The sequence below is a fragment of the Cervus canadensis genome, chromosome 5 (genome assembly GCF_019320065.1).
Source record: "Cervus canadensis isolate Bull #8, Minnesota chromosome 5, ASM1932006v1, whole genome shotgun sequence".
Taxonomy (NCBI): domain Eukaryota; kingdom Metazoa; phylum Chordata; class Mammalia; order Artiodactyla; family Cervidae; genus Cervus; species Cervus canadensis.
In genome coordinates this window covers 7,138,667-7,165,677 of record NC_057390.1, presented here as the reverse complement: position 1 = coordinate 7,165,677, position 27,011 = coordinate 7,138,667, and the positions used below count along the sequence as shown (strand labels likewise).

At 43.4% G+C, this 27,011-nt stretch overlaps 1 protein-coding gene across 2 annotated transcripts in view; it reads right to left on the bottom strand.

Annotated features, from left to right (window-relative positions):
- Positions 1–15,046, bottom strand: part of SLC9A2 (solute carrier family 9 member A2) — an 87,125-nt gene extending 72,079 nt beyond the window's left edge. For both annotated transcript variants that reach the window (XM_043468047.1, XM_043468048.1), the window contains exon 1: positions 14,611–15,046. In XM_043468047.1, the coding sequence (XP_043323982.1) occupies positions 14,611–14,899 (289 nt within the window). In that variant the 5' untranslated portion in view covers positions 14,900–15,046. The remainder of the gene's footprint in view (positions 1–14,610) is intronic.
- Between the last annotated feature and the right edge of the window lie 11,965 nt (positions 15,047–27,011).

Genomic DNA, 27,011 nt, shown 5'->3' with positions numbered 1-27,011 from the left:
AAGACCTGCACTAGGACAACAAATGTAAACCATGGACAATCCAGCATAGATGATTGCCTTCCCGACCACGTGGTTAAAGTCAGAGGAAACAAAAAGCATCTCTAAATATTACTTAGTTATTTAAACAATGGTTGTTTATTGGGTACCTACTATGAGCCAGGCATTGTTCTAGACAGTGAGTCAACAGATAAACTCCCTTCCTGCATGAAGCTTAGGTCCTGAAGTGTCATTTACATGTGCATCTGTGTGTATGTGCATGTGTACACGTGCCCAATTTAGTAAGTATGCACGTGCAACAGTGAAACAGATTTAACATATTTTCTCCTGTAAATCTGTTGCAACAGAACTTTGTCCTATTAACATTTACATGGTGGCTCAAGTTATATGGGTTGAACCTCTAGCCTATGAACCTCCATCATGTTAAATATTGTTTTAATAAACAGTTTTTATTCAGAGATTTCACATATTTAAAGAAATGTTCTACTCTTATGAAATTCTTTTTCTATTGGAGTATAGTTGCTTTACAATGTTGAGTTAGAGGGGCTATATGTACACACACACACACACACATATATCAAAAGGAGAAGGGGGTAACAGAGGATGAGATGGTTGGATGACATCACTGACTCAATGGACATGAATTTGCACAAACTCTGGGAGGTGGAGGAGAGGACAGCCTGGTGTGCTAGTCCATGGGGTCACAAAGAGCTGGACACGACTTAGCAGCTGAACAACAGTGTACACATATAGCTGATTGACTCTGCGGTAGAGGAGAAACTACACACATATTTCAAACACACATTCAGGTTCTACAATCGCTGAGTTAGGGAGGTGGAGAAGGCTAGACCAAGATTCAGGAATTCTAGACACACGCTGAGGAATCCTCGAGTTACGGGCTTTGCCTTCTTGTAGTTTTCTACGCTAACTCAGCACAGAGTCGCCATGTGTCACACTAACCGTAACTCTGCAATCACAACTTGCTTTCATGTATCATTTCAGTTGGTTCCCCCAGTGACCCTCATCACTGTCCGATTTTACAGCGAAAATCTGAGACAGTCCACACGAGATGATAAGGTTCAAGCAGGACCGCAGCGCAGGTCTCTGGGTCCAGGTGAAGGTCGTATGACACCGGGCACGTCAAGACGTTCTGGAGACCATGGGCAGATTTCCAAACCTCATAGTCTTCTCCACGGACGGCAGGGTGCCAGGGCGAGACAGGGCAGTGCCCAAGTACACTCCCCATGGACCCACCTCTCCCGCAGAATAGCCGTGACACCTAAGCTCTCTAAGCCTGTTTCCTCATCTCCTTTCTGCCTCTGGTGCCTGCCTCCAAGAGTTAATGTGAGGATTAAAGAGAATACTGGGCGTAAAGCAGCTGACTCAGATTCCTGGCATGAAAAAAGGCTCCATCCTTGTGAGCTATTATGACTCCATGGAAGAGGCCCCCATACAGGGACTATCGGCCTCTCCCATCTCCACCCTCCAGGCCATAGGGGAGACACTGCGGTGCTGGGGTGTGTGACACGGCTCAGGTGTCCCAGCCCACGCATCGTAGGAAATAAGCTCACGAATTGGGAGTAGCAGGACCGGCCGTGGCAGGATCGCAGAAATACGGCAGTGGGGCGTTTCTCGGTCCTGGGCCTCAATGAGGAATGTCCACGGTTCACAAAACCTTTAAGTGACCTCAGAGTGATTTCAATGCAGGGCGAGTATGTGTACTCTGTTTCATTATCAGTCAAAATTGCTAAGCACAACTGTGAATTTCATTTCTCTTTCCTTGACACACGAGCCTCTATAGGCCAACACTAAGGAATAACGTGAAATTCACCTTTAAAATATGACTTCTGTCCTTGTTGGTTATCTATGTTATTAATACATATAGGAGTGCGTTATCTGTTAATCCCAAACTCCTAATTTCTCTCTCCCCCATCACCCACTTTGGTAACCGCTAAGTTTGTCTTCTATGTCTGTGTTTTGTATATAACTTCATTTGCATCATTTTTTTAAAGATTCCACATATAAGTAGTATCATATATTTATCTTTCTCTGTCTGGTTTACTTCACTGATAGTCTCTAGGTCCATCCACACTGCTGCTAATGGCATTATTTCATTCCTTTTTATGGCTAAGTAATACTCTATTGTATGTATGTACCACATTTTCTTCACCCATTCATCTGCCAGTGGATGTCTAGGTTGCTTCCATGCCGTGGCTATTATGAATAGTGCTTCAGTGAGCACTGGGGTGCATGTATATCTTCAAATTATGGTTTTCTCCAGATATATGCCCGGGAGTGGGACTGCAGGATCACGTGCTGACTCTACAGTTTTCTAAGGATCCTCATACTTTTCTCAGTGGTGGTTGCACCAACTGTACAGCACAGAGAACTATACTCAATATTTTGTAATAAGCTGTAAGGGAAAAGAATCTGAAAAAGAATATATATATATATATGTGTGTGTGTGCATGCTCAGTTACTCAGTACAGTCTGACTCTTTGGCGACCCCATGGACTGTAGCCTGCCAGGCTCCTCTATCCAAGGAATTCTCTAAGAAAGAATACTGGAGTGGGTTGCCATTTCCTCCTCCAGGGGATCTTTCCAACCCAGGGATCAACCCCAAATCTCCTGCACTGACAGGAAGATTCTTATCATGGTGCCACCAGGGAAGCCCACATATATGTATATAACTGAATCACTTTGCAGTACACCTAAAACTAACTTTACAACATTGCAAATCAACTATACTTCAATTAAAAAATTAAATTAAACTAAATTTAAAAATATTATTTTTTCATGACCACAAGGAGAACTTGCAGAGGGATTCCCATGCCTTCCCCTGGAACTACTGGAGAGAGAGGAACACACCCATCTTCAAACAGGAATGAATCTATAAAAATCAGGATCAGAAACCCTTGGACACTGATGAACAATGTGCAGGATTGTTGCAGGAAGTATATCAATTATGACTCATTACATTTAAACGATGTAATTGCAAGAGAGTAAGCTATAATTGTATATGTCTCATTTAGCATGACAAGACGCCCATGTTCACACAGCTCTTTAATAATAATGAACACATGTTTCTCTTGGCTTAAGTTTTCTTTTGCTATAAAAAGTAAAATCTTTGTTATGAATGTTTTTCTTCCGTACGGAGTCTTTCACATTATCCCTATGGAAATACTAAACAGTGGGGAGCAGATACAGATCCCTACTTCTACCCTTAAATGCAAAAACTAAGTAGGTGAAGACCTGCCAGGATCACAAGACAATATTAACGGTAGAACTGCAACTGAATAGTATCTTCCTACCTCTGGCGTTACTCTGCCGACAAAGGTCCATATAGTCAAGGCTATGGTCTTCCCAGTGGTCACATATTGGTGTGACAGCTGGACCATAAAGAAGGCAGAATGCCAAAGAATCGATGCCTTCCAACTGTGGTGATAGAGAAGACTCCTGGAATTTCCCTGGAGAGCAAGGAGATCAAACCTGTCAATCTTAAGGGAAATCAACCCTGAAGACTTGTTGGAAGGACTGATGCTAAAGCTGAAGCTCCAGTATTTTGGTCATCTGACACAAACAGACGACTCATTGGAAAAGTCCCTGATGATGGGAAAGACTGAGGGCAGAAGGAGTAGAGGGCATCAGAGGATGAGATGGCTGGATGGCATCACTGATACAACGGATATGAACTTGGGGAAACTTCGGGAGTTGTTGAGGGACAGGGAGGCCTGGTGTGCTGCAGTCCATGGGGTTGCAAAGAGGCAAACACAACTGGGCTACAGCAACTACAGCAGCCTCTGACTGGGAGACATCTTTTCCAAAAGTAGGTCCAGCACATCTTCAACTGCTGAGCTGCTTCTCTTCTATTCAAATATGGAAACTACAGGTCAAGAGAAAAGTCAGGTTAACTCAAAGTGCAATGAGAGTGACAATGAAATTCTCCTTCACAACCAAAGAGAACAGAAGGTAATGAAATAATACCTTCCAAATGATAAGGCTTCCCCGATGGCTCACCAGGTAAAGAAACCCCCTGCAATGTAGGAGACACAGTGGAAGTGGGTTCAATCCCCGGGTTGGGATGATCCCCTGGAGAAGGCAGGGGCAACCCACTCTAGTATTCTTGCCTGGAGAATTCCATGGGCAGAGGAGCCTGGTGGGCTACAGTCCATGGGGTCACAAAGAGTCAGACGTGACTGCGTGACTAATCAGTAGCAGCAGATGATAAATGATTATAATTTCAGCTCCTATACTCTGTGATATAATCATTCAAGAGAATACTCAAAGACATTTTCACACAAAGATCAAGAGAATTTATCAGTGGAAGCCTCCCTTCCCAAAGTATCCACTAAATTAGACATTTCATTAAAAAGAAAACAATCTGGAAAAAAGAGGAAACAGAAGAAGTAACAATGAGGAAAAAATGGTAAGCATGTTTAGAAATCTGTGTAGACACTGTTTGCAAAAATTAAAAACTAACTCGTGGAGGAAATTAAATACAAATCAGGTCTAAATTATAAGGTAAAAAGATATAATTCTGAAATTGGCAGATAGCAGGTAAAATTTTTTTTAATTTAAATACTATTCATGAAGACAACAAAACAATAATAAAACAGAAAATAATATGTTTACTGTGATCCCAAATGTAATTTTAACGTTTTACATATATTAACAAACTTAATTCTCACAACAGCCTAGGACGTTGGCACTTTTACTATCCCCATTTTACCAAAGGGTAACTGAGCTCAGAATTTCAGTTATGTACCAAAAAATCATACAACTACAAAATTATGCAAGAAAATGTTCCTGAGATGTGAGCCAAGGCAGACTGGACTGGATCCTGTTTAATCAGGTAATCTTATTAAAACTGAAGTGCAACCACAAAAAAATGGAAAGAGAATATATGATAATATATTAAAAAATGAAGGGAAAATTTGACTAAGAGAAAATATGACAAGAAAAGAGAACTGAAGAGACCAGGTAAAAGTGTAGTAAACAGACAGCAAAGTCCAAATATATCATTATGCACAACATATATAATTACCCTTCTCCTTAAACTGCAGATATTTGAAAATTTAAATTAAAGATAGAAAGTCTACTTACATGTGGTTTAGCGATGTACAGCTAAAGGAAAATTACCCAGTTGATTTGATATGATAATTATGGTTAGGGAAAAAATATGTCTGGAAAATATAGGTGTGGAAAACGTAGATACAGAAAAAAAATATATGTTCAAAATGAAGTTTATTTTGAATAGCAATAGGAATATAAGAAAAAATAGACTTTGAGCCACAAGAAAAATATTTAAAATAGGGACATTAATGAGTAACCTAACAAGTAAAGGAAGGATTTACTGAGAAGATTTTAACAATATTGAGCTAGTATGTACTTAATAATAAAGCATCAAAATACTAAGGCAAAAATTAACAAACTTACAAGCAGCAATTGACATCACAGTCTTAGAGAATGTACCCCCAGAAACTAACAGGTAAAGTAACCCAAAAATTGGTAATGCCATTTAATATCTGCACTCCATAATTTGAAATTTCATCTAGTCCTCTGTGTGTATGTACATATGTGTGCCTGTATATGTGTACAAGAGCCTGCATGTAATAGAGAACACACAATCTTCTTCCATCAAAGCTTGAAATGTAGTTTTAAATGACCACCTACTAAGTCACCGTGTGTGTGTGTGTGTGTGTGTGTGTGTGTGTGTGTGTGTGTGTGCACGCGCGCGTGCACTCAGTTGTATCTGCCCCTTTGCAACCCCACGGACTGGAGCCTGACAGGCTCCTCTGTCCATGGAATCTTCCAGGCAAGAATACTGGAGTGGGTTGCCATTTCCTATTACAGGAGATCTTCCCAACCCAGGGATCGAACACAAGTCTCTTGTGTCTCCTGCATTGGCAGGCAAATTCTTCACCACTCACCCAGCTGGGAAGCCCCATTAAGCCACACAAGATGTCTCAATCAATATCAAAAATCAATCAGGTGTATATAACTAAAATGGACTAAGCTATGAATAAAATAAAAAAAATAGCCATACATCTCGAAATGTTTATTACTACAACTCAAACTATAATCCTAAATAATTATTGGGCTACAATAAAAAATCACAAGGAAAATTTAAAACACTGAGAATTGAGCTAAAGTGAAAGCTCTATACATCAAAACCATGCAAAAGCAACTGAAACAGGATCAGAAGGATCTATTTCTAGCCTTAAATACGTATATTACCATTCCTCTAAATTATACACATTGGGATCATGAGAATTCCTCTTTAGGAAGAGTCTCATTTAATATTCCTATTTCTTCTCATGAGGCATTTATTTGACTTCATAAAGACCCAACCGTATGTTACAGGGCCTGATGCATCATCAACAGTCATGATTCCAGCTTAATCACCAATGTGTGGTGTTAAGTCCTCCTCAGAATACAGATGGTGTGCAAGTTAAAAGCAGCAATGATTTCACACCAATTATTAGAAAGTGCAATTTCATTTGCACCATCTCCCCAAATTCTTTAGTCTTTACCATCTTCTTTATTGCTATTATTATAACTTGCAATAGACAAATTTACATCGAGTACCATGAATGCTTATTAATTTTTATTTTATTTTTTAAAAGTTTTTATTGGATTATCATTGATTTAAAATGTTGTGTTAGTTTCAGATGTACAGCAAAGTGAATCACATATATATATATATATGTATATATATACACACACACACACACATACATATATGTCTCCACTCTTTCTTTTTAGATTCTTTCCCCACACAGGCCATTACAGAGTACTGAATAGAGTTCCCTGTGCTATACAGCAGGTTCTTATTAGCTATCTATTTTATATGTAGTAGTGTGTATATGCTGGGCTTCCCGGGTAGCTCAGCTGGTAAAGAATCCACCTGCAATGCAGGAGACCTTGGTTTCATTCCTGGGTCAGGTAGATGTCCTACAGAAGAGACAGACTACCCACTCCAGTATTCTTGGGCTTCCCTGCTGGCTCAGACAGTAAAGAATCCACCTGCAAAGTGGGAGACCTGGGTTCGATCCATGGGTTGGGAAGATCCCCTGGAGGAGGGCACGGCAACCCACTCCAGTGTTCTTGCCTGGAGAGTCCCACGGACAGAGGAGCCTGGCGGGCTGCAGTCCACGGGGTCGCAGAGAGTCAGACACGACTGAGCGACTCAGCACAGCACAGTGCGTGTATGTCAATCTCCAATTCCCAGTTTTATCCCCCTTCACCCTAGTCAAGGCTGTGGTTTTTCCAGCGGTCATGTATGGATGTGAGAGCTGGACTATAAAGAAAGCTGAGTGCCAAAGAACAGATGCTTTTGAACTGTGGTGTTGGAGAAGACTCTTGAGAGTCCCTTGGACTGCAAGGAGATCCAACCAGTCCATCCTAAAGGAGATCAGTCCTGGGTGTTCATTGGAAGGACTGATGCTGAAGCTGAAACTCCAGTACTTTGGCCACCTGATGCAAAGAGTTGACTCACTGGAAAAGACCCTGATGCTGGGAAAGATTGAAGGCAGGAGGAGAAGGGGATGACAGAGGATGAGAGGGTAGGATGGCACCACCAACTCAATGGACATGAGTTTCAGCAAACCCCAGGAGTTGGTGATGGACAGGAAAGCCTGGCATGCTGCAGTCTATGGGGTCTCAAAGAGTTGGACACGACAGAGCAACTGAACTGAACTGAACTGACCTTATCCCAGGTAAGCATAAATTTGTTCTCTACATCTGTGACTCTTGTTTTGAAAATAAGTTCATTAGTTACCATTTTTTTAGATTCCACATGTAAACAATATCATATGATATTTGTCTTTCTGGGTCTGACTTACTTCACTCAGTATGATCATCTCTAGGCCCATCCATGTTGCTGCAAATGGCATTATTTTGTCCTTTTTATGGCTGAGTAATACCCCATTATGCATGTGTGCCATATTTTCTTTATCCATCCCTCTGCTGATGGGCATTTAGGTTGCTTCCATGTCCTGGCTATTGCAAAAGTGCCGCAATGAGCATTGGGTGCATGTGTCTTTTCAAACAAAGCAATCAACAAAGGATTAATCTCCAAAATAGAGTACCATAAATGTTTTGTTTATAACATAATCTCAGGTATCAGTGTTCCACAGCTGTGAGTTTAATGAGAATAAATAAATAGCCATATTTTGGACAAGATGATGACAAGAAAATGGCTTAGTAGGAGTTATAACAACTAAACTATTTAAATATCTTTGTCCACTTTAATAAGACTAATGTCATATAGCCATGCCAATTGTGGAGCTTGTCAGTTCATAAAAGTATTTATCACTGAAAATATTGAAAGTAATGCTAATTATGTTTTCAATTGTAAGTGTTTTTTCAGTGATGAATAACCCTTATAAGGTTGGAGTCAACATACTGGAACACAAGTAACTTCAATAATTAATGAGGTAAACTTTCAATGCAGCAATTTTTTAAATAAAAACAAAATACACCCTAATAAGGTAGAAGTAACTAAATAATAGAGAGCAGAAATTAATAAACTAGAAGCCAACCAGAAGCAATCCTTTGAAAAAGAATAAAATAAATAAACTTCTATGAATTTTGATCAAAATAAAGAAAGATAAAAATAACAATATTAGGAAAAATAAAGTAGAACTTAAACACAAAGTGAAGATTTTTAAAATCATGAAAAACAGATTTCTTCCCATAAATTTAAAAATGCAAATGAAATGACTTTCTAGAACAATAAAAACACCAAAACTGACCTAAGAGGACATAGATAAGCCAACAGAACAATAAACTTTAAAGCAATTGAATCATTAGTGAAAATATGCCTATACACAAACCAACCAATTCACCTGGTTTTACAGGTGAGCTTTTACAAGCCTACAAGGAACAAATAAGTTTATACAAAAGGTTTTCTGTATACCTCTTTAGGACTTCAAGCTATGCAAAAGAATTCTGTGAAAGACAAAGCATCTCATTAATGATAAATATTATTCTCATTTTTAAAGTTGACCCAAAGACCAACACTTTTGGTAGGAAATCACCTGCTGTTATTATAATAGGTACAAAATTATATCTGTGGTAGAGTGCATTGATAATTCTAGAAGGCATTTGAAACGATCTTTAGAAAGAAACCCTTGAAGTCATCCTTTGGACAGAAAACAGGAAAAGTATGGTCTGCCCAATAGGAAGAGATGGTGGCTTTGAGAAAGAAAGAAATTAGACTTCTTCTTTGAGCTTTATTAGGAACAAATACACGTCATTAGGAGCACCTGGCTTTACAGGTGTGTTCAAAGTGAGGCGTGGTTCACAAAATAAATGAAAACCATGAGCCTCATCCAATGACCAACCAGTTGGTGAATAGGCATCAGCCAAATGTAACAAAGAGAAACAGATCAAAGGCAAGGATGGGTTTTTCCAGAGACCAAGATCTCAGTAATCAGGTGGATATTAACCAAAGAAACTCTCTGGTTTCATATTTAAATTCAGAACTGCCTGGAGCCCAGAGGAGAAACATTCATGCACCAAACTGCTTTGTCTTTCTCTTAAAATAACAATACAAGTTGCTTCCTTTCAAGATGACAGGATGAAGAGAAGCCGAAAATTCTGCATGCTAACCCAAGTTCAAGGGCAAAAGTGAGAGATGACACCTGGAAGAGGCAAACAGGCCAGCTTCACATGACTGCAAGATAAGTGACCGGGTGTCCGGAGAACCACTGAGACAAACAGGGAGGCTGTGTTACCCTAAACAGCAGGGGCACACTGCCTTATCCCAGGACCCTGAACAGAGTTAGAAGGTATGCCCAAGTTCACCCAGTTTAGGACAAATCCTACTAACCCACTTCTTGGGCAAGGAATTCAGAGAAGACAAGCTTAGGATGAACAGGTTTCCCAGGTGGCTCAGTGGAGAAGAATCCGCTGGCCAATACAGGAGTCATGGGTTTGACCCCTCAGTCAGGAAGATGCCCTGGAGAGAGAAATGGCCACCTACTCCAGTAATCTTGCCTGGAAAATCCCACGGACAGAGGAGCCTGGCAGGCTATACAGTCCACGGGGTCATAAAAGAGTTGGACATGACAATGACTAAATAAGCAACAAACAATCTTAGAACACTCTAGGAAATTTTTCTCTTCTTCATGCTCTGGCTACCTATTATTCCAGGTTGTAGAACTCCATCCCTGTTTCCAGGATTTACCAGGCAGACTGAGCAGTTATAACTGTTTAAAAAAATCAAGTCACTCAAAATATAAACATCCAAAGTGAAAGAACAATAAGAGTTCAAATGCATGAGGATCTAAGTGAAAAAAAAAAAAATCAGGAGATTTTTCTTGACAAAAACAAAACAAAACTTTTCAAAGGTGGACCAAATCTGCTGCATTCTTTTATTTACTTAACCCACTTCACACACACACATACACAACATCATCATCATCAATTTAGGAAACTTTTCAGCTGCAGAACTTTCTTTTTGATCAAGTCACTAGAAAGTGGATTGTCCCTGATAATCAAGTTGTTGTTCAGTTGTTAAGTTGTGTTTGACTCTGCAACCCCATGGACCTCAGCATACCAGGCTTCCATTGTCCATCACTATCTCCCAGAGTTTGTTTAAACTTATGTCCATTGAGTCAGTGATGCAATCCAACCATCTCATTCTCTGTCTCCCCATTCTTTTGCCCTCAATTTATCCCAGAATCAGTCTTTTCCAATGAGTCGACTCTTCACATCAGGTGGCCAAAGTATTGGAGTTTTGGCTTCAACATCAGTCCTTCCAATGAATATTCAAGGTTGATGTCCTTTAGGCTTGACTGACTTGATCTCCTTGCAGTCTAAGGGACTATCAAGAGTCTTCTCCAACACAATTTGAAAGCATAAAGCTGGATCATTCAACACTGCTAAAAATGCATTTTCTCACTTCTAATTGTAGTATTTCTAAGGTTACAGTAGACAGCAATCTAGAAAATGATTCTGAATTCACCACTGAAAGTGATTTCAACCTCCTACAAATGCTATTAGGTGCCTCCGTTGGGGGCAATCTGTGATCCACATTCAGCTTAATCACTAGCAATGTTCCTCCATGTTCTCTGGGGCAGGTAAGCTCAGGTACACTAGGTACACGCTAAAACAACTGCCCCAAATACAAACCACAACATTTTGCATGAGTTAACACTCCCATTCCCCCATAGCCTTACATCCCCCTGCACTGACTGCTCAATTCATCACCCTTCCCTAATGTGAGCTAGTCACATCATACAAGTCCTGCCAAAGTAATAGTCTTTCCAGAGTGTACATGCTAAGTCACTTCAGTCTTTCCAGTGCACACGTTCAACAAGAATCTGAATGACCAGACCACGGTTTAATGGGCTGTAAAAATGCCTTAGGTACCTGCACAGTCTTCCCTAAAGCCAAAAAGAAAGTTTAGTGCCTTGGGGGCAGGGGTTGGATCCCTGGGCATTTTATAGCTCTTCTAGGAACACAGCTACAGCAGATGGACAGGGCTGGACTATACACTGGAAGAACCCAGAAAAGACCCTACACACTAGCTTGTGGCTCAGCTGGTAAAGAAGCTGCCAGAAATGCAGGAGACCCTGGTTTGATTCCAGGATTGGGAAGATCCCCTGGAGAAGGGATAGGCTACCCACTCCAGTATTCTTGGGCTTCCCTGGTGGCTCAGATGGTAAAGAATCCACCTGCAATGTGGGAGACCTGGGTTCAATCCCTGGGTTGGGAAGATCCCCTGGAGGAGGCCAAGACAACCCACTCCAGATTCTTGCCTGGAGAATCCCCATGGACAGAGGAGCCTGGCGGGCTACAGTCCATGGGGTCGCAAAGTCAGAAACGACTGAACGATGAAGCACTAGCTTATCCTTATTTCTCTGAGAACCACACCCTCATCCCACCACGGCGGGATCTCTACTCCACTCAGACCCTTCCAGCCAAGAGACATGAACATCATCTGTTTCCATCTGGATGCCACATCACAGGCAGGAAGGAAAGAGGAAGTTCCAAATTTGGAGGGGGCAGAGTGATGGGCAGAACAGCAAAGTGCCAGGGAATATAAACACATCTGGATGAGAAAACTGCCAATGGGAAGATAAATACATCCATGAGCTCACACAAGCAAGAACGCCTTTTAATAAAACACTGTACAATTAACATGATAAGGTCAAATAAGATAGATAGATCATGACAGAAAAATAAAGCAAGTGTTAAAAGGCAACCTGAAAATAAGAACGCTTGGAAAAGGCAGAGCCTAAGACAGAAGCAGGAAAAGGGGAGAGGCAGCCCAGTCCAGAGGAAAAGGAACCGTAGTGCCAGAAAACTGTCAGAGTAATTTCTGCTTCTCTTCCACCACTTCTGATGGTGACAATCCTCAGTACTCACTGCATGCCCAGCTGTCCTAAGAAGGTTATACACATCTCTTCTCATTTAACACTGACACCAAACAAGCCTCCAGGGTAGACAGGAAGATGAGCCACTGAGCAGAGCTGGGTGGGATTCTGGCTCACCAGCAGGCAGCAAGGCAACATTCCCATCTCTCAATTTCCTTGCACGTGAAATGCGGTCATCATTTCTGTCCTGGATGATTGTTAAAATTAGAGATAATGAACTTAAGTGCCTACTAGCAGCTGTTATTAGTGTGAGTGATCAGAAGAAGATAATCAAGAGTGAGGAACAGGAGAAAGAGCCACAATTGAATAGAAATGGCAACAGAGAAGCAGTCATAGAAACAGGGGAAGGAAGCACTATGCCAGGGACAAAGATTCAGAGCTGAGAAAAAGAGAACACAGAACACTTGGCTCTCCCCTTTGTGTCTGTGCAAACTGTCTGAGTTTTATTTTCCACCTCTACCAAGCGGGTATATACTATCTGCCCTTCCTACCTGGCAGGGTTGCCCTGAGGACAATATAAGGAGACGAGCACCCGCATTTACAAGGACAAGCAACACGTTTATGCAAACGTGCAATCTGCCGAATAGACGGAGAAATCCTTTCCCCCTTATTCATTTCCCAAGGGAAATTAAAACAGTCAACCAGTTTTAATGTCAAAACCGGGCAATTACAGGCTGCAAAGCCACTAAACAGCACATGTCTTCTTTGGTCACCATTAACAGAATCTGGTTAATGTAATCTAATATCAAAGATTCAGCTTCTTTCCTGCAACGTGCACCTTCTACAAACTTGTTCTGCGTTTCTGTCTCAATTTATGTCTTTGTTTATTCCTCTCTGGAATGTTGTTCCCTTTCATCTGCGATGGACCGTCTTCTGGTCATCCCTGAAAACCTAGTTGAAATGTTTCTCCGGCATGAGGAAGTGATTCCCTTCTCCCTACACTGCATATTATCTTTCCTGAATGTCTTACTCCACCTAGCACCTTTCTGGATTATGATCACTGGGCTGTATGCCATCCCCTCCCCCCAGTCTCCAGGTGTGAGGATGCCAGCAATGTGTCTTTTTATCATTTACGGAGACCTTAGAGCATGGGTCTTTTCAAGGGGCAAATCTATAAAACATATGCAATAATGCATAAATTCTGTCCACCTAACAACTTTTTGTAATCATTACAACAGTAACTGCCATATTCTAAGATTAAAAAGTATATAAATATAAAGTAAAAATAATAATAAAGTACCACAATCATAATAAAATTTATGTGGGGTGAAAATAAATGAAGATGAATGAATAAACCAACAAGGCCTACTGTAAAGCATAGGGAACTCTGTTCAATGTTATGTGGCAGCTTGGATGGGAGAGAAGTTTGGAGGAGAATGGATACAAGCATATGCATATGTATGGCTGAGTCCCTCTGCTGTCCGCCTGAAACTATCACAACATCGTTAATCAGCTATACTCCAATACTCCAATACAATAAAAAATTTTTAATTTTTTAAATTAAAAAAAAAGGTAAGAAAATAGATTTGGAGATGTAATTTCCAAATGAGAGTTTACGGTAGTTTTTGAAACTTGGGTAAATTATTTTTAAACACGCAACTGGCTTCACTGGCCTTAGTCACCAATAAAATGCTTCCTGGAGAGCTGTCACTCTCCAGCCTTGGCCCAGAGGAGGGAGGGCACAGGGCCTCTTTTCCAGACACCCTGTCGCGCTGCAGGCGCTCCGGTCTCCCTGGTCCCCTTCTCCAGACACCGCAGCAGTCAGGTGCGGGGCAGGGTCTGCGTCGCTGCCAAGGCGCATCCATCTCCAAGCATCAAGAGCTTCGACCATTCTAGCAGCACTGGCGCCCTGCTCCCAGTAAGTGAGACCCTAAATTTCAGCCCACTTTCCTCCTCCCGCAATCAACACATCTCCACTTGGCCAGAGGGCTGTCACTCGGCGTGCCAGGCAAAGGAAGCAGCGAATCGCTAAGTTGGTTACAGGTTGCAACTCCCGGGCTATTTCAAGGCCAAGTTCCACAAGAACCAAAGCATAAAGCTGCTCTCCCCCCACCCCACCCCCGCCGGCCCCGGAGAGGGGAGGTCCCTTTGGGCCAGATGAAGCTGCTCTGTCGCCCCTGCCCGGGTCCCCGGGGAGGCGGCCACGACCCAGAGGTCAATTCGCCGCGGCCCCGGGCACTCTCCGGAGCCGGGCCCTGCCCCACCCCCGCGGGTCCGGCGCGCTCACCGATCTTGGCCAGGGAGGCCAGGAGGATCCACAGGGTGATCTCGAAGGGGATCTGCACGTGGGGGTAGTCCAGGGTGAACACCGGCAGTCGGCTCTCCTCGAACGGCGTCGTGCCCGGAGCCACCACGCTGGCGGGGCTGGGCGGACTGGAGCTCGTGCCCCGGGCCCGCGGCGCGTCCAGCAGGGTCTCTGCCCGGGCGCCCGCCGGCCCCGCCGCCTGCAGGAGCAGCAGCAGCAGCAGCATCAGCAATGCGGCCTGCCCGCTCAGCCCAGGGCCCGCCGGCTCCATGGGCTCAACTCCCCGCGCCGCTGTAGCCGGAGCGGTCGGCCCTCCGTGCGCTCAGCGCATCGCCCCTGAGCCGGCAGCGCTGCCCGCCGACGCCAAGGGAACGGGAGTCTGCGGCGCAGCGGCCGGGTCCCTGCTGCGAGCACGCGCAGCGCCTGGCGGGCGCGCACGGGACACTCGAGGCCACAGCACGGACCCTCGGCGCCCTTAGCCGCCCGTCGCCGCCGGCCGCCGGCCCATGTCCAGTCCGCCGCCCGCCGCGGTTGCAGGCCCGGCCCCGGGCGGCCCGCGGGCGGGGGCGGGGCGGGGCGGGCGCGGCGCCCGCGGCCGCTGGGCGGGAGGACCGGCCCGGGGCGGGCGCGCGACGCACCTGCCGAGCCCGCCGGCGACGCGGGGCCGGGAGCCGCGGGGGCGGCGGCCGCGCTCGCCTGGGGCCCACGCCGAGCGGCGAGACCGGCCAGCCCCGGAGCCGGGGAGCTCTGGGCGCACGGGCCGCGGCGGGCGCGAGGTGACCGGAGCTGTCCCCGCCCCGGAGGCCGCGTCGGGCATCCATCCAGGGAAGGGGCCGGCGCACCCACGCGGCGCGCGCGGGGGACCCGGGGCGCGCGCCCGGCACGGAAGGTCTAGAAAAGTCTCCTGGGGTCCCCCTTCCTGCACTTCGCCAGGTCGCGCCTGGGGCACTCTCTGTCTCTCTCTCTCTCTCTCCGGGCGCCGTGTTCCTGCGCTCCCACCGGAGCCCCGGCTTTTCTTTCCCCCCGAGTACGGCTGTCAATCGCCGGACCCCTGTCGGTTCCACTATTCTTCCCGCCCCCGTCACGAAAAAGAAAAACATCTTCTCTGATTTCAGGTTTCGAGGTGTTCATGTCCTCGAGCAGCAGAACCATCATTATTTCGTGGAAAGCCCATGATTTGCAGAGCTCAGATGAACCCGCTCCGCTAATTACAGGACAGGCTGTGGTCTGGAGAGCGGAGGCGAGGAAGCGCGGTTCCCCTTCTGGATCGGAAGGAGCCTCGTCTGCTCGCGCAGCCGGTCCTCCTGGTTCTGAGATTCCGAGTGAGCGCAGCGGCCTCGCAGGAGTCGTCCATGACCCTGCTGCCTGCCATCCGCTGTCGCAGCATCTTGGTCACCAGGAACTGAAGGCTCCCTGAAAGCAGACCAGTGGTCATTTCAGTACCCGAAACTGTTTTGCCTTCGTTAGGAAACCAAAATCCTTCTCTTTTCTCATTTTGTTAATGCGTCCAGACATGGCTCCTGCTGTTAAACACCCTGAAGTTCAACATTCGAAGTAGATTTTACTTTCAAAGTTCTAAAATAGGGAATCTGAAATGTCAGCAAAAGGGACAAGAAAAAAAAAAATAAATAAAATTCCTTGACCTGAACACCCGTCTTCAGACCTTGGAAGAAATGCAGAGAGACAAGTCAGGAGAAAAATGGGAGGATTCTAGCAGAGGGCACAGAACACTTCCCTTAATACTTTACAGAACATATCTGTTTAAAAAGTGCAACAGAGTAGAATTTAAGGATCGTCTATTCTCTTAAAAAAAAAAAATCATTGAGTCATCCAAAAATCTGCCTCCCCTTCTCTATTGGAAATTGTCTGGAAATCTGCTGGAAATTTGTGTTAAAGGGTGAGCTTAACATTTCCTTGTAAGGAAGGAGCAGCAAATGATAACTGCTTTTAAAAAAGAAAAAGTGTATCTCCACATGGGAAGCTTAAGGCAAGGTTCTTTTTGTGTGTTGTTGTTAATCATCCTGAAACCCAAAGACATGCTGTACCCATTGTACCCGTTTTATGAGTAAAGAATTATGATAAAGAAAGGTAAAAGCAAAGAAGCAAAAAGACTTACTCAAGCAGGCGAATCAATTAAGGGTCTGAAAGGAATTCCAGCCCAGGCCTGTCCAGGTAACAGTGGTTCCATCCCACCTTCCACCCTGTGACTAGTTGCTCCCCAAAGAGGAGGTTACTTCCTTAGGAACTTTCAAATAGAATAGTAGAGATTCATTTAGGAAATAACCCCGAAAGCTGTAGCAGAATAAAGTCTTATTTCCAGTAAGCGAATCAGGCCAGTTCTACACATTGAGTGAAATAATGGTAGGCCAAGGGCACATTCTGACAGTAATTTCTAGGAGTCTGACTCATGTAATCCTTTTAAGGATAATGGCACCCCAGAACCAGGCCGATGAAGGTCAAATCTACGATTCTGGGACCTTCCTGCCCATGGGAGCTGTAATGACTGCAAACTCCAGGTTTGATCCTTGAGTCAGGAAGATTCCCTGGAGGAGGAAATGGCAATTCATTCCAGTATTCTTGCCTGGAGAATCCCATAGACAGAGGAGCCTGGGGGATGGGAGGAGGCGAAAGCTTCCGTCCACGGAAGCACAAAGAGTTGGACATGACTGAGGGGCTAACACAACATTGCAGTTGAAGGTTATCAACTTTTTCTTACATTTGGAAAAATGCTTTCTTATTTATTCTTATCCATGGAAGATGAATGACTTGACTTTGTAAACACTCTCGTCACCTCTCAAACAAGAAAGAGTTAAATTACACCCCCTTGCTGACAAGGGCTTGGCTGAACCATTTCTCTGAAGGGCCCCCTGACTAGGAACTCAGCCCCTAGAAGTGATAAAACATCACCTATTACTGTACCCATGGAATGAATGAAGTCTCTGCCAAGTTAAAAAGCCCTGAGTGGCTCCTCGGCACCTTCAGAAAGACAGAAACTCTGCAGTGACCCACCTAATCTGACCTTTGCCTTTTCCTCTCACAACTTCACTTCTGGGCCCCACCCTCAACGCTCTATGAACTCAGATCAATGTTCTAGGACCCCTCTCACCTCAAGGCCTTTGCACACTGGTCCCTGTGTAGAGGAAACTCTCTGCCCTCTGCCCTACATTTTGTTCACTCCTCCTAGGGTCTCAGCTCAAAGGTAACTGGCTCAAGGAACAGTTACCTGGCACCTGCATTTCTGGACTAATTAGGGCCCTTTTATGCCCTCTGATCTCTCCCCCTACCTTTCTTTGTTAGCACTTCATCATTTTCCTTTTCTCCAACAAGACAGCAAGCTCCATGAAGGTAAGGATGACCTGTTTGGTTCACTCTTTAATTCTTAGTTCCTGACACAATGCCTGGAGCACAGTAAGTACCCACTGAGTATGTGCTGGGTGAATAAAAGTGGTCTAACCTGGAATGACAGTCCTCCAGCCTTGGGAACATGGGCTGCAGAACTTTCTCGTGGTTGGATCAGTTTCAGGATGGATGTGAATAACTCCATGTGAAATGTTTCCTTCCAATGATTCTGGTTCATATTTTAGGAGCTCACATCTCCTTTTCTCTTTTCTACCCAAATGTGAACATCCAATCACATGATGTGATTTCTAAATAATTTCATACATGATAATTACCTGGAGAAGGAAATGGCAACCCACTCCAGTATTCTTGCGTGGAGAATTCCATGGACAGAGGAGCTTGGAGGGCTGTAGTCCATGGGGTCACAAAGAGTTGGACCCAACTGAGCACCTGAGCACGCATGCACACAGTCTCCAGATAATGTCATGTTGTTATGTGTTAGTTGCTCAGTCACGTCCAACTCTTTGTGACCCGATGGACTGCAGCCCTCCAGGCTCCTCTGTCCATGGAATTCTCCAGGCAAGAATACTGGAGTGGGCTGCCATTTCCTTTTCCAGGAGATCTTCCCAACCCAGGGATTGAACCCACTTCTCCTGCATGGGCAGGCAGATTCTTTACCAACTGCAGCACCAGGGAAGCCCCTTACCTGGAGAGAGTAGCACTGAAACATGCCCTCCAATGTGTGAAATAGATAGCTCGTGGGAAGTAGTTGTAATACACCAGGAGCCCAGCCTGGCACTCTGTGATGACCTAGAGGGGTGGGATGGGGGGAGCGGAGGGAGGCTGAGAAGGGAGGGAATATACGCATACTTACGGCTGATTCATGTTGTTCTATGGCAGAAACCAATACAACATTGTAAAGCAATTATCCTCCAATTAAAAATAAAATTTTAAAATATCAATATTTTAATGTCAAAATTATCAAAATATCAAACTATTTTAAAATTTTAATATTTTTATAAAATTTTTATATATATTTAAATTATATTTTTATTTTAAAATTAATATTGAATGTAATATTGAATTTTTAAATATTTATAATAATTACCTGATTTGAGATGAACTATCATGTATTAGCATAAGAATGCTTCCTAGGAACATAGGAATCCTCTCAGAGAAAGTAGTAAATATCTTTTTTCTGCATATCCATCTAAAGTGGTCTGTTAGAGGGACTTCCCTGGTGGTACAATGGTTAAGACTCTGCCTTCCAATGCAGGAAGCATGGGTTTGAGCCATGGTCCAGTAACTAAGATCCCACATGCCATGCTGTGTGGCCAAAAAAAAAACCAAAACCAAACAAAAAAATAAAGATCTATTAGAATTTTAATGTAATCATATTTAATGGATCTTTTAACAAGTATAACTCTACTGAAGAAGGACAGTATCCCTGGAATGACTAAAACTCATAAAGGATTTGGAATTTAGCTTAGGAGGAAGTGTACCTTAAAGAATAAAAATACGAGCCCTGCAGAGGAGATTAGAATTATCACCAAGTCCAAAGCTGGTCTTAAATTCTCCCCACCCCATGCCCCTTGCCATAGAAGGTTCTAGAGGACCTGAGATTTAATTTTGTGTCTTCCCTGGTGGCTCAGAAGGTAAAGAATCTGCCTGTAATGTGAGAGACCTGGGTCAGGAAGATGCCCTGGAGAAGTGAATGACTACCCACTCCAGTGTTCTTGCCTGGATGGAGAAATCCATGGACAGAGGAGCTTGACAGGCTACAGTCCATGGACTCAAAGAGTCAGACGGGACTAAGCAACTAACACTTTCACTTTCTCTTGCTACACAGATCTCGGAGCGTAGAGATGCTGTTGTGTGTTGATCCCCCAGGAAGTGCTGTGCAAAAAGGACGAGCAGAGATCTTGGTCTCTGCACTGACAAACAGCTCCGGAAAGATTGACGGTCCCAGCTCTGCTTGTCAGATGCAGAGTGGAGGCTGGTGGAGGGGGAAGCCATCTGGTCCTAAATGGCAGTGTCCCTCTTCTCCACTGAGGGGCGCCAGCACCCTCTCCACGGGTCAGTGACTCCCCGAGCGTCCAGCCCACTGTGTGAGCTTAATCAATAGCCAGGAGACAGAACGCCTCCATCATTATACTATTGTAGTATATTGTCAGGAGAGTCCCTAGCAATAGTTAGATAATAGAACTGATATTTCACACTGTGTATTTTTTACACATTTTTATAATATTCATCCCTTAACTCCCCCATCTTTGAAATCTGCATTGTACAACCATGAACACTTAGTTTCATAATAATATTGCAATTCAAAATATTTGCTTGTGAAAAGTCAACACTTGTGGTACTGTTGATTTTAGTTTTTTTTTTTTAATTTTTAATTTTAAAATAGGTTAATACATTCATGTGTTCAGCACAATGAGAGGTTTGACTTTTAAAATGTTTATTTGGCTAAACGGGGTCTTAGTTGCAGCATGGGGAAGCTTAGATCTTGTTGTGGTATGCAGTTGATGATTTTATTGTTATGTTTGAAGTCAAAGTCTTAACTAGCTTTTTTTAAAACAACAAAAAAACTTAGTTCTCCGCAAAAATCTAGAGCCCTCTTCTTAGAATGCAGCCTTATGAAGGATCTTGCCATGGTGTGAATTGTTTTATTGATATGCATGGAATTAAGTGTGTTCTCTGTTTCTTTGTAGCCAGAGGTATTTGTTTCATTTCAGCAGAGAAATGTCTTGCTATGTGAAAAGCTACTGCCTGCAAATTCCAGGTTATAAGAGTGGTGCTATTAATATGGAAATCTCCTAATATATTTAAAATGAGATTCTGCCTTGAGATATTCAGCTGGGAAGTCTTTCAGAGCCTCAGTTTTCCTTCATAAAATGAGAGATTTGGAATAAGAAAATTTGTTTCTTTATAAAAGGCTTTGCAGGTCTAACATTTGAATCCAACAAGTCCAGTGGAAGAGGACACACACCTGCATTCCTTCTCACCTTCCTCAGGGACCTCAATGTCACCTGTGAGAGAAGGTCAGTGTCAGCCTGCCTTCAAGCTTTGCAACCTTGTGTCTCTACTCTGATGTGCAATGCAGTCAGAACACAAAATGACAACTGATAGGACCTTCTGAGTAGCATTCCACTATTACATATAAGGCACACCCAATCATCAATTCAACTTACATTTATAGAACCTCTACCGTTGCTGGGCACCTGCAACTAAAAGTGTCTTGGCACCTATGGAAACCAGTAAGTCAGAGTGCTTCAACGGATTGTGGGGAGGATAAGTAGTATTTCCTCCACCCTCCATAGTGGAAGCAGAGATATGACCAAACCCAAACCTGGAAATAAAGGAGCCAGGGTTTAAGACACTGATCTTCTAAGCATGCTCCTTTCTGCATGTTCATCTAAGCATCTTCATTCACTTCCCACCCCCTTCAATCTTGAATAAATCCTTAAAGTTTTTTGAGTTTCCATTTATCTGTCCAAAGTTGCTCTAAAAAGCATGCTCGTGCAGATTTTATTTAATAAGAGTTTACTCTCGGAAAATCTCGTCAGCTGCTTCCAGTGTGAGCTTTGGTCCAGGCTGTTCAAAGTGGACTGTTTCTGTGGTTTCCTAGTACTTCCTCAATGGGGAGGAGCAAAATCTAATCTGTATATTTTGGAATTTCTGCATTTCCTATAGTCCTTGAACTCCTACTATTTTATGATCAGTCTTAAAACTTGAAAACAGATAAATGAGACAATATTAGTTTAAAAGTTAGTGTGTGCTTCATTATGCTATGCCTATCTTTGACCTATGTTTTCATCCACCCACCCATTCACTTATCTTTTCAAACAACCAAACATGAAGTCAACTTTTTGAGAACCTAGTATGTGCATGCATGTTTAGTCACTTCAGTGGTGTCCAACTCTTTGCAACCCTATGACTGCAGCCCACCAGGCTGCCCTGCCATGGCATTCTCCCGGCAGGAATACTGGAGTAGCTGCCCTCCTCCAGGGAATCTTCCAGACGCAGGGATGAAACCTGCTTTTCCTACTTCCCCAGTATTGGCAGGCAGGTTCTTTACCACTCGCATCATCTAGTGTGTGGGGGGCGTTAATTCCTACAGAGATACAGAGACAAGCTGTATGAATCTTGCCCTACAGAACTACACAGCTTGGTAGAAAAGACAGAATAATAGCAATGGCTACATTTACTGAGCACACACAATGAGACAGTCTGGCTTCAAACACTGTATTGTTCATCTCACTAAATGTTGATAATACCTTACAATTATAGATATTGTTATTAATGGTACAGCCCATTTCACAAATGTGTAAACATGGAAAAGTTATGTAATGTGCCCAAGGTCACAGAGTTAGTCAATATTTTAATACAAGTCATTGAACCCAGAAGCTACACCATTAAACACTATGCTATAAAACAATGGAGATGATGATGACAATGCTGGTGAAAATGGAGATGGTGTCTGATGGTGGTGATGGTCATGGTGATGCTGCTGCTGATGGTGATAACTCTGATGTCAACATGGATTTGGAACTTTGAGGATGTTTTTATTACTCACTGGAAACCATATGGTGAGCATTATTTCCCCTTGTTTCAATAAAAGAAACCTAAGACTCAGAAAGGTCAAGAAAGTTGATTCTGTTCAGCTGATGCTGAACCAGGACTTTGTCTCCACTCTCCTAGGCTGTGCACACGGAACTGTGAAAGTGCCTTAGATGTGACTCTTCCTTAATTTCCAAGGTCAGACTGTGCCTGAAGTGTGGTAGGTTCTCGCAAATGGACCAGGTGACTCAAACCCTTGTATTTTAAATCTTAAAAATAGAAAAATTAGATCTTAAATGTATAATGATAATGGGAGATACAAAATGGAGGAACCTGATAAATATAAAAATAAGGACCATAAGAAAGCAGGACAAAGGAAGTGGTTCTACGTGTTCCCTTTTGGAAAGAAAATTGGAAATTAATGCAGAACCACATTATATTACATTTACTTTGATTAACATGCTACTTACATTTTCAATCTTTTGCATTTTTAGAAAACAGCATACATTTCCTGCCTATGCTATCTCCGGGAAGAACAGTTTGCTCATTCTGGGTTTATAGAGGGCTTCCCAGGCAGGGCTAGCGGTAAAGATCCCGCCTGCCCATGCAGGAGATGAGGGTTTGATCCCTGGGTCGGGAAGATCCCCTGGAGGAGGAAATGGCAACCCCTTCTGTATTCTTGCCTGGGAAATCCCATGGACAGAGGCTCCAGAAATCCCAGGCTCCTCAGCCTGGCAGCCTGCAGTCCATGGGATCGCAAAGAGTCGGACATAACTGAAGTGACTAAGCCCGCACATATGGGTTTAGAGAATTGAGATTATTTATATACATTGTTTGCAAAGATACCTGGCACAACTTCTACACCAATTGTGTTTCAAATATCAAGAAAGTTTTACTCCCTAAAACTGCACATTTTATGATGTGCATTTAATATTGTCAGTGTTCTTTGCAGTTAGAATGCAGACTTCATTTTATGAAAAATACTGCAATAGCTTTGAAGAGATAACTATAATTTAGGCCAACTAACAAGTATATAGTATGCTGCATTAGATATAATGATGATAATATGATAATAAAACTACTCTTATTGTATTTTAAAAATCTATGTCCAATAAAATAAACAGGCTATAAACAGCCAAAGAGGATTCCTTTGTAAGAGGCAATATTGCATTATCAACATGAATGACTCAAATAAGCACAACCACTGGCCCTGGAAATGAAGTTTCACATCACTGTGAAGCTCCCTGAGAGTTCTGTTGAGGAGGTAAAGTCACTCTTCTATAAATAGTCATAAATAGTCCCTTCTCTGGAATAATTGACCAAAAATTAGACTTTTTAGCGCATATTATAATTACTGTTCCTTTGATGACTCTAAATTTTAAGCCTATACTTACCATTGTTTTGTCTTGAATTGTTCTTTAGGTGTGAATACCTTTTTATCCTAGAATTAGTGGAGAAAAGAGATGATACACAGGCATGATGAATGAATGGTAAGGAAAACAGTGGTGGTTATCATGCAGGTGAATGGTGTTTGTGGGCATCCTTATGTGGACACAGATTTCTGCTGCGTGCCGGGTCTCAATTTCTGTATTTCTTCACTCATGCTACTGAAGTGCTACCGTCTGCCATAGACAGCCGCTGTCAGAGTTGACGGGAAGACGTGTGGCCCAGCGCCTGGCCTGGCTTGCAGAGTGCCCACCGTGAATGTGGCTGTCCTTCCTGCATGGTCCCTGCAGGTCCCCGCCAGCCCCAAGACTCTCTGCACCACAGGGTGCAATGCCTAAGGGCCATCCACACTGGATACTTGGGTCCTATGCGAGTCCCAGAACGAAACAGGAATCTGTTCATATATTCAGACAGTCTTCATTCCACTTACCCAGAGGGTCCCAGTCTGAACCAGTGGAACGGTAACTCCTTCACAAGCATAGATAGGAAATGAAATTTTTTGTCTTTATGATTCCAAGGGATTTAAATTTTCAGTGGTTCAAAACTCACTTGTAATCTTACTTTTATATTTTGATTATGTAGGCACTATGGAAATAGTCATGAGGAAATAAAAATAATGGGGGTGGAGGGTATAATTGTGTATACCATGTACTCCATCCACCTTTGAAACCATAGATACTGTACACCCAGAATGGTTAGATCCTATTGGCTCTACAAAGAAAAATTTTATTTTAGTTCTAAACTAGACAATTTCAGGTCTGCTAAGGTTTAAATTCAGGCTTTGAGTTCCAGATTAAATTCATCCATGTTTGGATTCACGTCCAACGACTTGGAAACTTTGATACAGTCACTAAGCTAACAAGTTAACGGTTCAAATATCCGTAGTCATTGAGGTTAAAGGCTAGCAGAAAGGACTTCCAACAATGATTTAAGAACACATGAATTATAGCCATGGAGGCGGAGGTGGGGGGCAGTGAGGGGGTGCTGGTGAAGTTACACTGGGCCTGGGATGTTGCCCAGATGTTCGTGCTTTGTGGTTACATCATGAGCACAGACCAGGTGATCCCAGCTGATAAACTGACACCACGTGAATCCCTGAAGCAGAAAGGCTCAGATGCCTTTTCAGTAGCACTTACAGAGGGTGTGACTGTCTCCACAATACGAAACAGTAGAAGAAACCAAGACGGTGAAATGTCCATACGCCAGTTCTAAGGAATAGCATGTTCAGTGCCTCTCCTCTCATAAATGAATCTCTGGGCATCTGACTGAAAAGGATGAAGCTGAGAAAAAAGAGCTACATTTTCCTCTTGTGGGGAAACCTTACACACACACACACACACACACATGGTCTTTTTCCATTCCAACACCTGCATTTACAGGTGAAGAGAACGAATGAGGTCCTAAAAGATGCACTGACAGATGCAACTATCATTGCCAGATCCCAGTAAGGGATTCTGACCTCCTGATCCGGGAGCCTGGTCTCTTGACATTCACCTTAATAATCCTCATAGCTTCTGAAAAAGTCAATGAAACTTAAATATTTCCAGGTACCTATCTGGAACTGAATGGAACATATTCCATGTGACTATGTGGCCTCAGTAAAGATACCCCATGAATAAAAAACATCATCACAGAAGTTGTTCAAACATAGTGAGATTCCACACGACTCGATTGTCATTTTGAAATACTGTATTTATCAAGGAAGATGAAACTTAGGGGGGGAAAGTTAGCTGAGAGTTTGTCAAGGTAAGTGAGATTTAGGAGAGAGAAACAAATGATTTTTCTGATCCCCACATCTGCAGAGGGAAGCCCCATGGCTCAGGGGTAAAGAATCTGTCTACCAATGCAGGAGATGCAGGAGACTCAGGTTCAATACCTGGGTCAGGAAGATCCCCTGGAGGAGGAAGTGGCAACTCACTCCAGTATCCTTGCTTGGTAAATCCCATGGACAGAGGAGCCTGGCGGGCTACAGTCCACGGGGTCGCAAAGACTTGGACACAACTGAGCGACTGAGCACAGAGAGCAAGTCTGCAAGATAACCTGGTCCATTCTCCTGACCAACAGAAAAGAAATGGAAAGTTCTTGTTGATTCACCATGAAAATACAGGCTCACTCGGAAGTTGAGGCCAAATCAGGCTACACTCGTTAATAAATGAGAAACTTTATTTTGCAACACACGTATGCACACACACAGAGACTCACACACATACAGACAATATATACACACACAGACACACGCACACCCTAGCTCAGTGGTGGCCTGGCTTCTCAGCAGGGAAGTCGGGCAGGGTTTCACTGACCGCAGCACCTGCTGCCTTCCGCGTCGTGTTTTCCAGACGCCCACAGACTTGCCTGCCCCGCTTAGCGAAACAGCTGCAAAGAGGCCTTGGTGACTAAGCAGAACTGTTCCCATGTGATAAATCTTGGGAACAAAGGTCAGCTGTGATAAGAATCTCCATGGTTGTGGATGAGGAGGAAACGAAATCTCAACCCTGCTTTTCCTTTCCTCTGCATTTACTCAATAATGTCCTTACTATTTTTCAGACTTCAGGTCTACGGAAATTTTAAATTATCCGGAGGAATGAAGCAAAAGGAAAGAAATGGTTATGTCAGTGATTGTGCTTTTTCCCCTAAATTACCTGTATAATTCATTCTTTTCTCCATTTAATTTTTATGATTGAGAACTGACCTCCAATATAACCCCAACAAAAACAGTCACTCCCAGTCCCTATCTGACTCCCTCATGCTACATATGGTCCATATTAGGAGTTCTGTTTAAGTGTATAGCACACATTCTTAAATTTACTTATTTTTTATATCAGTTCTGTATGCCCTGTTGGCTCAGAATCTGAATCTGCCTGCAATGCAGGAGACTTGGGTTCGATCCCTGGGTTGGGATGATCCGCTGGAGAAGGAAATGGCAACCCACTCCAATACTCTTGCTTGAGAAATCCCACAGACAGAGGAGCCTGGCAGGGCTACAGTCCATGGGGTCAAAAAAGAGCTGGACACAACTGAGTGAGGAAGCACACACGTAT